At 38.1% G+C, this 12,789-nt stretch overlaps 2 protein-coding genes across 10 annotated transcripts in view; one reads left to right on the top strand and one right to left on the bottom strand.

Moving 5' to 3' along the window:
* EFCAB7 (EF-hand calcium binding domain 7) overlaps window positions 1-1,630 on the bottom strand; it is a 55,726-nt gene extending 54,096 nt beyond the window's left edge. For 2 of the 7 annotated variants that reach the window (XM_057500274.1, XM_057500278.1), the window contains exon 1: window positions 1,340-1,625. Coding sequence is in view for 2 of the 7 variants with exons in the window: in XM_057500276.1 (XP_057356259.1) it covers window positions 1,340-1,442 (103 nt within the window). In the remaining 5 variants the exon portion in view is untranslated. Of the gene's footprint in view, window positions 1-1,339 lie in introns of all 7 variants that reach the window. The other 5 variants (XR_008997026.1, XM_057500279.1, XM_057500276.1 and 2 more) reach the window with 5 other exon arrangements.
* A 48-nt stretch (window positions 1,631-1,678) lies between these two features.
* ITGB3BP (integrin subunit beta 3 binding protein) overlaps window positions 1,679-12,789 on the top strand; it is a 94,522-nt gene continuing 83,411 nt past the window's right edge. Inside the window, exon 1 of one of the 3 annotated variants that reach the window (XM_057500280.1) lies at window positions 1,679-1,851. In XM_057500280.1, coding sequence (XP_057356263.1) covers window positions 1,820-1,851 — 32 coding nt within the window. In that variant the 5' untranslated portion in view covers window positions 1,679-1,819. The remainder of the gene's footprint in view (window positions 1,852-12,789) is intronic. The other 2 variants (XM_036911293.2, XM_036911295.2) reach the window with 2 other exon arrangements.

Below are 12,789 nucleotides of genomic sequence, written 5' to 3'. Positions count from 1 at the left end.
AATGACCAAATTTTAAAAATCCCATTTATAGCATTTACCATGAGATTTTATCGTTTCATTACTACTAACAATGTTTTGGGTTAATACAGCATCTCTGCTCCTAAGAGCTTAAAGAACTGTCATATGTGTTGATTTATCCTTACTGCAGTAGTCAGGTATTTTTGGTCCATTTTACAGATAAGGAAATTGAGGAACAGAGTTGTCACCTATCTAGTAGTAAGGAGCAAAAGGCAGTAAATTTTAATAACAGTTTCTTCTTTATTATTGAGTGGAGGATTCTTGTACAACAGTTACTGTGCGGCACTGAATTGTGCTGGTGGTCTAACAGCTTCCAACATTATTTTTACACAGCTTTGACTTCTAAAAATACATTCCAACCTAACAAATTGAATATTTCAAGTTCAACAAGACAACGACACAGGTAGGGTCCCCTTCAGGACTCATTGGATTCTTACTCAGGAGGCCTCAATCACTTGCACCTTCTTGAATTATATAGGTCTTTTACACTTGGGAAAGAAAGATAATAATCGCTTATCATGGATGAAGTACCCTATTTATAATACACACACCGCCTGCCTGACACTTTCATATTGCACCAGATTTAGAAGGACCCCCACAGGGATGAGGTGTCACAGTCTGGTTACCGCAAATTGGTATTACTACAATTAAGCATCAGAGTTTTAAACACATATGCGTGAATGCATCTCCCCACAAATGTGAGCGAAAACTGTTCCAATGAGGAAGGGAGAATGAATGTTCATTTTGCAGCAATCCATTTAAAAATGTTAAGTATTTTTCTTAGGACTGTCCTCGAATACGCTTGTCAAATAAGGTGACTCCCTCATCTGGAAATCCCACGGCAGAAATGTTCCGGAATTCTATTCTTTCCCTTTCTGCGACGAGAGACTAAACTGAGGCTTAAATAAATATATAATTGCACCCCTCGGGCCTGGCAACCCCCTGCATTTAAAACTCCACCCCGAGACCAAGACAGGGGCCTAGAGAGTACATTGCAGCAAACGGCTCCATAAATAACCAGCCACACAATAGCAAGAAAAATAAACTGTTAACAAGCGCCTACGGCTTCTAAAGGGCCGAGTGAAAACAGAGCCATCCAGTCAGCGTCCCCTACACAGTGAAATACGCTCACTGTGGATCTCGGGCAACATCTATTTTTGTATTCCTCTGGGCATAAAACTACATTTATATGTACAGGTTAGGCACACACATGGACAAGCGTTAGCATGACAGAGAAGTAAAAGAAGCACATGAGAGAAAAGGCAGCCAACAGTGAGGGACGAAGCGGGCGAAGAGACAGAGACACCGAGCTGTTTGCTACCTAACTCCAGCTCACACGAGAGGAAGCGCAGCCAATTCTCTTCGCAGACTCCGAGATCCTCTCCCCGCCGGCGGACAGACCTCGGCCTTTCTTTAATTACCATGGCAACTGCACCTCTCCGCCACCGGAAATAAGATGTAGAGCACCTCCCCAAATGGTCCGACTAGAAATCTAGGGATCGTAAATCCAGAGGAAACAGAGATGGCTCTGGCGCTCCTCTCTAGGGAGCTGTTGTGGCCAGAGACATGAGAGAGGTTACTGGCAGGGACTGGTTGCGGTCCTAGGCGTAGACTCCCTTCCCCCAGTCCCCGCATACACTCGGATCCCCTGTCGCGGAGAGGGTGTTTCCGGCGGACCGCGTTAATGTGACACAGCGTCGAGTGCCCGCTCGCCCGCGCTTTTCAGGCTCCAGCATTTCCCTCGGAAGGTTCTGTTGTCAGTAGCGTTGGTGTTTGTCCAGCGGTGGTGGTGCTTTTGTCAATGTCGAAATGCCGTAGGTATCTCCTCCTCAGGTACTGCTGTTTGTCGGGCCCCTCTGTGAGCAAGAAGAGTAGATACTGTGTGGCCCAATTACCTTTTACGTTTTCCTACTTTCTGAGTAAAAGCTTGTCTACTCCGTTAACAGTTCCTGATGCTTGGTACTCTGAACCAGCTCCGCCTCTCTTCCAGCCGCACTTATCCGGTAGTCCTTGTGAATACGCTCTTCAATTCTGATTCTCCAAGGCTCTTGAAAATTTTTATAGGCTGTGGGCTGTATTTAGTGATGTTTGAAATTGTTTCACGTCCTGTTGACATACTGAGAAAGAGACAGTAGATTGAAACACGCCTTATAATTTGATAAAGCCCTTTAGAGCCTAGATTAGTATATTGAGTTCATATAAACTAGTGGGAGAGCTCATGGGCTGGATCTCAAGAGACCTGGATTCCAGCTCTCAGCTGAGGAGGCATAGCCAATTCACTAAAGAACTGCCCAGCATTGGGCAAGTCACTCATAAACTCTGGGCTTCAGCTTTCTTACTTATTGCTGCCATACAGAAACTTTTTTTTTTAAGTTCACTAGTTTTTTGGTTATTTTCCGGTCTAGCAGGGGAGGCTGTCTATCCCTTGTGCCCAGTCTGGCTTAGTACTCCCTTCTATGCACTTCTTGAGTAATTTATTCCTGCATTATACTCAGGTTAAGCAAAATGCCAAGTAGCAAAATGCGGAGTGGAGGTGGTGGAGCAATATTATATAAAATAGTAATTGACATGAAAGTGGAAAGATGTGCAGAAATAATTTACATTTATTGATTCTTTAATTATAATTTGGGTACTGTTTAGCAATTTACCTACATTTCTCATTGAATCCTAAAAAGGACTTTAAGTGGTCAGGGCTACTATTGTCTCTACTTTTCCAGCTAAGGAAATAGCACATAATATGATGTCCTATCCACAGGTATCAGTAGATAACAAGTTTCACTTAAGACCTTAAAAGTTATGTATTATTGAGGAAGTTTTCCTTTTTCCAGAATTAAGCAGAACAAAAAACAAAAAAATTGTCTTCTTACTGTTGCACTAAAAAAAATAACCTTGTTAGCACAAATGCAAAGCTGCAATGATAATGTAGCAAAATCCCTGCTAAGTAGAAATCTACTGGAAACAGGTGTGTATTTGTTTAGAAATAGTGATACTTCCTGAACTATGTTCCTGTTCCGTTATAGATAGTGGGGAACCTTTAACAAGTACATGTTATAATAGGAGACTTCTGTAGTAAATATATTCTCACAATAAATACATGACCTTAACGTTGAGGTTGACTTCCCAAATATATAGCATTTTTATTGAGTTTATATATACATATTTTGCTATCATTAATATACAATTACATGAAAAACATTATGGTTACTACACTCCCCCTATTATCAAGTCCCCACCACATACCCCATTACAGTCACTGTCCATCAGCATAGTGAGATGCTGTAAAATCACTACTTGTCTTCTCTGTGCTATACTGCCTTCCCCGTGGCACCCACACACACATTATGTGTGCTAATCATAATGCCCCTATTTCCCCTTATCCCTCACTTCCCACCCATCCTCCCCAGTCCCTTTTCCTTTGGTAACTGTTAGTCCATTCTTGGGTTCTGTGAGTCTGCTGCTGTTTTGTTCCTTCAGTTTCTGCTTTGTTCTTATACTCCACAGATGAGTGAAATCATCTGATACTTGTCTTTCTCCACCTAGCTTATTTCACTGAGCATAATACCCTCTAGTTCCATCCATGTTGTTGCAAATGGTAGGATTTGTTTTCTTATGGCTGAATAGTATTCCATTGTGTATATGTACCACATCATCTTTATCCATTCATATACTGATGGACACTTAGGTTGTTTCCATTTCTTGGCTATTGTAAATAGTGCTGTAGTAAACATAGGAGCGCATCTGTCTTTTTCAAACTGGGCTGCTGCATTCTTAGGGTAAATTCCTAGGAGTGGAATTCTTGGGTCAACTGGTATTTCTATTTTTATTTTTTTGAGGAACCTCCATTTGCTTTCCACAATGGTTGAACTATATTTACACGAGCAGTGTAGGAGGGTTCCCCTTTCTCTACATCCTCACCAACATTTGTTGTTGTTTGTCTTTTGGATGTTGGCCATTCTAACTGGTGTAAGGTGATATCTCATTGTGGTTTTAATTTGCATTTCTCTGATGATTAGCAATGTGGAACATCTTTTCATGTGCCTGTTGGCCATCTGAGTTTCTTCTTTGGAGAAGTGTCTGTTCAGCTCCTCTGCCCATTTTTTAATTGGCTTATTTGCTTTTTTGTTGAGGTGCATGAACTCTTTATATAATTTGGATGTCAACCCCTTATCGGATATGTCATTTATGAATATATTCTCCCATACTGTAGGATGTCTTTTTGTCCTGCTGATGATGTCCTTTGCTGTACAGAAACTTTTTTGTTTGATATAGTCCAACTTGTTCTTTTTTGCTTTTGTTTCCCTTGCCTGGGGAGATATGTTCATGAAGAAGTTGCTTGTGTTATGTCCAAGAGATTTTTGCCTATGTTTTTTTCTAAGAGTTTTATGGTTTCATGACTTACATTTAGGTCTTTGATCCATTTTGAGTGTACCTTTGTGTATGGGGTTAGACAATAATCCAGTTTCATTCTCTTACATGTAGATGTCCAGTTTTGCCATCACCAGCTGATGAAGAGGCTGTCATTTCCCCATTGTATATCCATGGCTCCTTTATTGTATATTAATTGTCCATATATGCTTGGGTTTATATCTGTCCTCTTTAGTCTGTTCCTCTGGTTTCTGGATCTGTTCTTGTGTCAGTACCAAACTGTCTTGATTACTGTAGCTTTGTAGTAGAGCTTGAAGTCAGGGAGCGTAATTCCCCCCGCTTTCTTCTTCCTTCTCAGGATTGCTTTGGCTATTTGGAGTCTTTTGTGGTTTATGAATTTTAGAACAATTTGCTCTAGGTCATTGAAGAATACTGTTGGTATTTTGCTAGGGATTGCATTGAATCTGTAGATTGCTTTAGGCAGAATGGTCATTTTGACGATATTAATTGTTCCTATCCATGAACATGGGATGTGTTTCCATTTATTGCTATCTTCTTTAATTTCTCTCATGAGTGTCTTATAGTTTTCAAACTATAGGCCTTTCACTTCCTTAGTTAGGTTTATTCCTAGGTATTTTATTCTTGTTGATCCAATTGTGAATAGAACTGTTTTCCTGATTTCTGTTTCTGCTAGTTCATCGTTAGTGTACAGGAATGCAACAGATTTCTGTGTATTCATTTTGTATCCTGCAACTTTGCTGAATTCAGATCTTAGTTCTGGTAGTTTTGGAGTGGATTCTTTAGGGTTTTTTTTATATACAATATCATGTCATCTGCAAACAGGGACAGTTTGAATTCTTACTTGCCAATCTGGATGCCCTTTATTTCTTTGTGTTGTCTGGTTGCTGTGGCTAGGACCTCCAGTTCTATGTTGAACAACAGTGGGGAGAGTGGGTATCCTTGTCTTGTTCCCTATCTTAAAGGAAAAGCTTTCAGCTTCTCACTGTTAAGTATAATGTTGGCTGTGGATTTGTCATATATGGCCTTTATTATGTTGAGGTACTTGCCCTCTATACCCATTTTGTGGAGAGTTTTTATCATGAATGGATGTTGAATTTTGTTGAATGCTTTTTCAGCATTTATGGAGATAATCATGTAGTTTTTGTCCTTGTTTTTGTTGATGTGGTGGATGATGTTGACGGATTTTCAAATATTGTACCATCCTTGCATCCCTGGGATGAATCCCACTTGGTCATGATGGATGATCTTTTTGATGTATTTTTTAATTCGGTTTGCTAATATTTTGAGCATTTTTGCATCTGTGTTCTTCAGGGATATTGGTCTGTAATTTCCTTTTCTTTGGTGTCTTTGCCTGGTTTTGGTATTAGAGTGATGTTGGTCTTGTAGAATGAGTTTGGGAGTATTCCCTCCTCTTCTACTTGTTGTAAAACTTTAAGGGGGTTGGGTATTAGATCTTCACTAAATGGTTGATATAATTCAGCAGTGAAGCTATCTCATCCAGTGCTTTTGTTCATAGGTAGTTTTTTGCTTACCAGTTCAATTTTGTCGCTGGTAATTGGTCTGTTCAGATTTTCTGTTTTTCCTGGTTCAGCCTTGGAAGGTTGTATTTTTCTAGAAAGTTGTCCATTTCTAGGTTATCCAGTTTGTTAGCATATAATTTTTCACAGTATTCTCTCATAATTCTTTGTATTTCTGTGTTGTCAATAGTGATTTTTCCTATCTCATTTCTGATTCTGTTTATGTGTGTAGACTCTCTTTTTTTCTTGATAAGTCTGGCTAGGGGTTTATCTATTTTGTTTATTTTCTCAAAGAACCAGCTCTTGCTTTCATTGATTCTTTCTATTGTTCTATTCTTCTGGATTTTATTTATTTCTGCTCTAATCTTTTTTATGTCCCTCCTTCTGCTGACTTTGGGCCTCATTTGTTTTTCCTTTTCTCGTTTCATTAATTGTGAGTTTAGACTGTTCATTTGGGATTGTTCTTCTTTCCTGAGGTAGGCCTATATTGCAATATTCTTCCCTGTTAGCACAGCCTTCGCTGCGTTCCACAGATTTTGTGGTGTTGAATTATTGTTGTAATTTGTCTCCATATATTGCTTGAATTTGGTAATTGAGCCTCCATGTGTTTGTGGGCTTTTTCATTTTCTTTGTGTAATATATTTCTAGTTTTATACCTTTGTGATCTGAGAAGCTGGTTGATAGAATTTCAATTTTTTTGAATTTACTAACACTCTTTATGTGGCCTAGTATATGATCTATTCTTGAAAATGTTCCATGTGCACTTGAGAAGAATGTGTATCCTGTTGCTTTTGGCTGGACTGTTCTGTAGATGTCTCTTAGGTTCATCTGTACTAATATGTTGTTCAGTGCCTCTGTCTCTTTACTTATTTTCTGTCTGGTTGATCTGTCCTTTGAAGTGAGTGGTGTGTTGAAGTCTCCTAAAATGAATGCACTGCATTCTATATCCCCCTTTAATTCTGTTAGTATTTGTTTCACATATGTAGGTAATCCTGTGTTGGGTGCATAGATATTTATAATAGTTCTATCCTCTTGTTGGACTGACTCCTTTAACATTATGTAATGTCCTTCTTTGTCTCTTGTGACTTTCTTTGTTTTGAAGTCTGTTTTGTCTGATACAAGTACTGTAACTCCTGCTTTTTTCTCCCTGTTAGTTGCATGAAATATCTTTTTCCATCCCTTCACTTTTAGTCTGTGTATGTCTTTGGGTTTGAAGTGAGTGTCTTGAAGGCACCATATAGATGGGTCTTGTTTTTTTGTCCGTTCAGTGACTCTATTGGTGCATTCAGACCATTTACATTTAGGGTGATTATCGATAGATATGTACTTATTGCCATTGCAGGTTTTGGATTCATGGTTACCAAAGGTTCAAGGGTAATTCCCTTACTATCTAACAGTCTAATTTAACTCACTTCATATGCTATTACAAACACAACCTAAAGGTTCTTTTTTTTCCCTTCTTTTTCTTCCTCCTCCATTCTTTATATGTTAGGTATCATATTCTGTACTCTTTGTCTGTCCCTTGATTGACTTTGGGGGTAGTTGATTTGATTTTGCATCTGCTTAGTAATTAATTGTTCTACTTTGCTGTGGTTTTATTTCCCCTGGTGACATCTATTTAGCCTTAGGAATACTTCAATCTATAGCAGTCCCTCCAAAATGCACTGTAGAGGTGGTTTGTGGGAGGTAAATTCTCTCAGCTTTTGCCTATCTGAAAATTGTTTAATCCTTCCTTCAGATTTCAATGATAACCTTGCTAGATACAGTATTCTTGGTTCAAGGCCCTTCTGTTTCATTGCATTAAATATATCATGCCACTCCCTTCTGGCCTGTAAGGTTTCTGTTGGGAAATCTGATGATAGCCTGATAGCTTTTCCTTTGTATGTGATCTTACTTCTCTTTCTAGCTGCTTTTAAAAGTCTGTCTTTATCCTTGATCTTTGCCATTTCCATTATTATGTTTCTTGATGTTGTCTTCCTTGGGTCCCTTGTGTTTGGAGATCTGTGCATCTCCATGGCTTGAGAGACCCTTCTTCCCCAGATTGTCAAAGTTTTCAGCAACTACCTCCTCAAAGACACTTTCTATCCCTTTTCTCTCTCTTCTTCTTCTGGTACCCCTGTAATGTGGATATTGTTCCGTTTGGTTTGGTCACACAGGTCTCTCAATATTCTTTCATTCTTAGAGATCATTTTTTCTCTCTGTCCCACAGCTTCTTTGTATTCCTCTTCTCTAATTTCTATTCCATTTACCGTCTCCTCTACTGCATCTAATCTATTTTTAAATCCCTCCATTGTATGTTTCATTTCATATATGGTATTTCTTAATGATTCAGTCTCCATCTTAAATTCATCCCTGAGTTCTCGAATATTTTTCTGTACCTCCATGATCATGTTTATGATTTTTATTTTAAACTCTCTTTCAGGAAGATTGGTGAGTTCAGTTTCATTTGGCCCTTTTTCTGGGGTTTGTGAGATTTTGGTCTGAACCAGGTTCCTTTGACATTTCATTATTGTATGTGGTGCCTTCTAGTGCCCAGAAGCTCTAGTCTCTGGAGCTGCTTAGCCCCTTGAGTGAGGTTGGGGGTTGTAGGGGAGTGGCGCTGGTGCCTGGGGGGAGGAAAGAGCTGTGTCCTGATTCCCGTCTGTGGTGCCTGTCTCCAGTATCAGAGCCAGTGGGTCAAGCACACAGTTGTAACCCTGTGTGCTTGGCATCTCTAGCTGTTGTAGGTGGGACCTCCCTCTGGCTGGCCTGATGCCAGCGTAGTGACTGCTGGTTTGCGAGCAGGTGCTGGCAGGCCAGGACAAAGGCGCAGCAGGTTGCATGTCAAAGTGGGGGGCCTCGGACCTGAGTAGGCAGCCGGGGGAATGGGGCGCCTGAGGCCCTTAAAGTTCCCAACCCATTGGGCAGAGTGCACCCAGACAACCTTGTCCACTATCCCTTCTCCCACATAGCAAGTTCCATGTAAACCCCGCCCCTTCAGCAGCCCTCTCACTGCTAGGAAGCCTCTCAGACCACCTGCCTTTCCTTTGTCCCAGAGCGGCCAGATGTGGATCCCCATCCTCCACAAAAGGCCAGAATCTCAGTTTCTCAAGCTCTCTGCCTGCCCCAGCTCCCCAACCCCAACACCCTCCAGAGCACCACACAATGTAGGTCTGTGGTCCAAAGCAGGGCTGTGTGTTCAGCAGTTCTAGGCTTCACCCGCTCTGCGCTCCATTTCTCTTCCTCCCCCCGGTGAGCTGGGGTGGGGAAAGGGCTCAGGTCCTGCCAGATCAAGGCTTTCGGACATTACCGTGTTTCGTGAGGTCTGCTCTGTTCGTGAGGTCTGTATGCAGTCCGGTGCAGCCTTCTTTCCTGTTGCTGTTTTAGGGCTAGTTGTATTAACTATATTTTCACACTATATGTGGTTTTGGGAGGAATTCTCTGTCTCACCTCTCATGCCGCCATCTTGAATCTTCGAGTTTATATATTTTATATATATATATTTATATATATTTCATAAAGTAATTTAAGACCAAATTAATGGTTAAAGAATGCATAAAGCAAAGTAGAATTTTGGTGGAGGATCTCCATTATTGTTAATAAACTTTTATTTTTCAATATGGTTAAATTGAAAGATCACAAATGGTGGTGCAAAAACTCATCTTGGCAAGTTACATATGAAAGTGAAGTGAAATAGTTTTTAAGTGATGTTGAGGTGATTTTTTTCATAGGCACTTGCACGTCTAAATGGGATTGTGTATGATCTATCCTTCTAATTTTTTTGAATATTGCCAGGAAAAATATGTAATGAGTTCTTGTGGAAATATATATGGCCTGAATGAATCTAAAATATGAAAGAGCAAATATCCATGACAGAATGGATGGATGAATCTTAAAAACGTAATTGGTGAAAGAACTAATTTGTAGGAGACTACATATAGTATATTATCTTTATAAAGCTTAAAAGTAAGCAAACAACTCTTATTTAGGATTATGTGTGTTTATGTGTGATAAGGTTATTAAGGAAAAAAAGCAGAAAAATAATAAATACAAAACTCAGTTTAATGGTTACCTTTTGGTAAAAGTTCATCCACTAGAGAAGGGCCATACAGGTGTACCCACCCATATTTGTGATGATTTCATTCTAAAATTGTGTTGTCAATTTATGGGTGTTTATTTTCTTATTATGCTTCATAGTTTGTTTCATGTATTCTTTAGTATGCATCTAATACAACTTAAAATGTTTTTAAAGGATCTAGAGATTATATTTGGAATTCAGCGTTCTGCCTTCCTTTTGGTTTTATAAGGCAGATGCTGTCTTGGAACAGGGAAATCAAATGAATTAAACACTATGCTTGGTTTCATTAGGCTAATCATTTTCCCTTTCAAACTTAACTCCTCCTTTGTGTACATTGTAAAATTAATGACACCATGATTTACCTAGGTTAAAACCATGATTATTAAATTTTTATTTATTTATTGTTTTAGATTTCAGGACTTTGGAGTAAGACAGATCAGGGTTTCAATCTTAGTTCTGATACTTTACCAGCCTGTGTGACCCTCAGATTGTTTCTCATTGTCCTCATGAATAAAATAGTAACTCAATAAATATTCATTAATTGAATGATAAAGTTACTGCTTTGAAAAAATTTCATCTGATATAAATTTCACACTGTGTTTATTTTGGCATAATCAGAATTGAAAATACTTTTATAATAGTTCTTGCTATAAATCAAATCCCATTCTAGTGCTTTCCCCCCTATATCTTTTCCTTTATTAACCTTCCTAGTACCACTTGCTTATTCTTTCTAATTATTTTGAATCATCAGCCAAGAACATTCCATCCATTCCTGTGAGAGTTAATTATATTCTGTTCCAAGGTATAAACTGAAAGGTTATAAAGTTGGAATAGCATTAGTGTTGGAGAAAATCATCTAACAGTATTTCTGTGGGGTCTGTTTTGATGATGTATTCATAAAAATCTGAGAGTTTTATAAGAGAACTTTAAAACAGGCTTTTATTTTCTTGAGAAAAATAAATATAAGGTTATTCTAGATTTGGTAAACTATTTTATTGAACCTATTTGGGTTTTTAGTCATGTTGGTAGTAATGCCAGGTATAAAAATTTTAATTGCCGTGTATTGATTATGAAAAAAATAGGGGTGAAATGATGTGTTGGTCAGAGCAAGTAAAAGTTAACCTTCAATAAACATCCTTTGAATCATAGTAGATACTCAAAGTTCTGTAAATTCTTTTACTTTTAAAATTTAATGCATATTTTAAAGCATATGGAAGTTATTAGTACTTGTTATAACTATGAAAAATATGAATTTTAAATACAGCTCTTTCCTGCTTGTAAAAGTCAGTGAAAAAGTAAAGACAGAGTGAGGAAGGTATAATACAGCCTTGTTATAATGACATGAGGGACTCCTCTGATATGACAGACTAGAATCTCTGAAAATCCCTATGGTTCAAAAACAACTAGATCCTAAATGAATCATATTGTTTACTGCATGGTGGGCTTGTAGAAATACCAATTAGTGAAACAAAACTGGAGCTGAAACCAGAACTATAAGCAATAAGCACAGATGACAGACAGATTGCCCTGACTATAAATACTGATATCAGTGTTAGGCTTGATAGAGTAAGCCTTGGGCTAGAGGCAAGGTAAGGGTGTAAGACTTGAGACTTTGCAATTAAGCTGGATAGGGAGCTAAGTATTTTCTCATGGCATGGATCCCTTGACTAGTGATGAAATCAAATGTGCATCTTTAGAAGACAGCATCCTCAATTTAGGCCCCCAGTTTTTCTACAGATAAGATCAACCAAATATCCAAAATCATAGGTAACTGAACACAAAAGAAAACAAACTACCACAAATGAAAGTCAAAATCCATAATAACTGATTTATATCTGAAGATTTTACAAAATGGAATTTTCAGAGATATGATATGAAATAATTGTACAGAATGCTTAAAAAAATAAAAAATTGAATCACAAAAATTAACTATATGAGACTACCCAAAGTGACCAGATTTTTTTTTTTATTTTTTGTTGAAGTATAGTTGATATACAATATTATATTGGTTTCAAGTATATAACATAGTGATTCACTGTTACATACATTATTAAATCTTCACCCCAACTTCTGTAGTTACTACCTGTTGACATAGAAAGATGTTATAGAAGTACTGACTCTATTCTCTATGCTGTATTTTCTTCCCTGTGACTAACTTGTGTTCTGATTGAGATTTTTTTTTTTGCCTTATCCCCTTCACCTGTTTCACCCACCCTAGTCCTTCTTCATGGTAAACGCAAGACACTTCTCAGTGTCCATCAGTCTACTGCTGTTTTGTTCATTTTTGTTTGTTTGTTTTTAGATTCCACATGTAAGTGAAATGGTATTTATCTTTCTCTGCCTGGCTTATATCATTTAGCATAATATCCTCTAGGTCCATCCATATTGTCACAAAAGGCAGGATTCCTTTCTTTTTATGGCTGAATAATATTCTACTATGTATGTGTACCACATCTTTATTCATCTATTGATGGATACTTTGGTTGCTTCCATATCTTGGCTATTGTAAATAATGTAGCAATGAACATAGGAGTGCATATATCTTTTCAGATCACAGTCAGATTTTAAACTAGGAAAATTAGAATGTTTAAAAACAAAAAATATATAATTGTTGAAATAAAAACTGAGTTGGTGAGGTTCCATGTCAAAGTAGCTTATATAGGTCTGAAAGTTCCATAGATAACAATTTTTAACTCTGGACAAAATATGTAAAACAACTGCATGAAGGCATTGGAGAAAAACCATAAAGCAGAAATTGAGGGAAGTTAACCTGGGAAAAAGGAAACAACAACGGTCAAGGTTTGTATTTAT

This window comes from Manis pentadactyla, chromosome 4 (assembly GCF_030020395.1).
Source record: "Manis pentadactyla isolate mManPen7 chromosome 4, mManPen7.hap1, whole genome shotgun sequence".
Classification (NCBI taxonomy): Eukaryota; Metazoa; Chordata; class Mammalia; order Pholidota; family Manidae; genus Manis; species Manis pentadactyla.
This window is presented reverse-complemented; position numbering and strand designations above follow the sequence as displayed.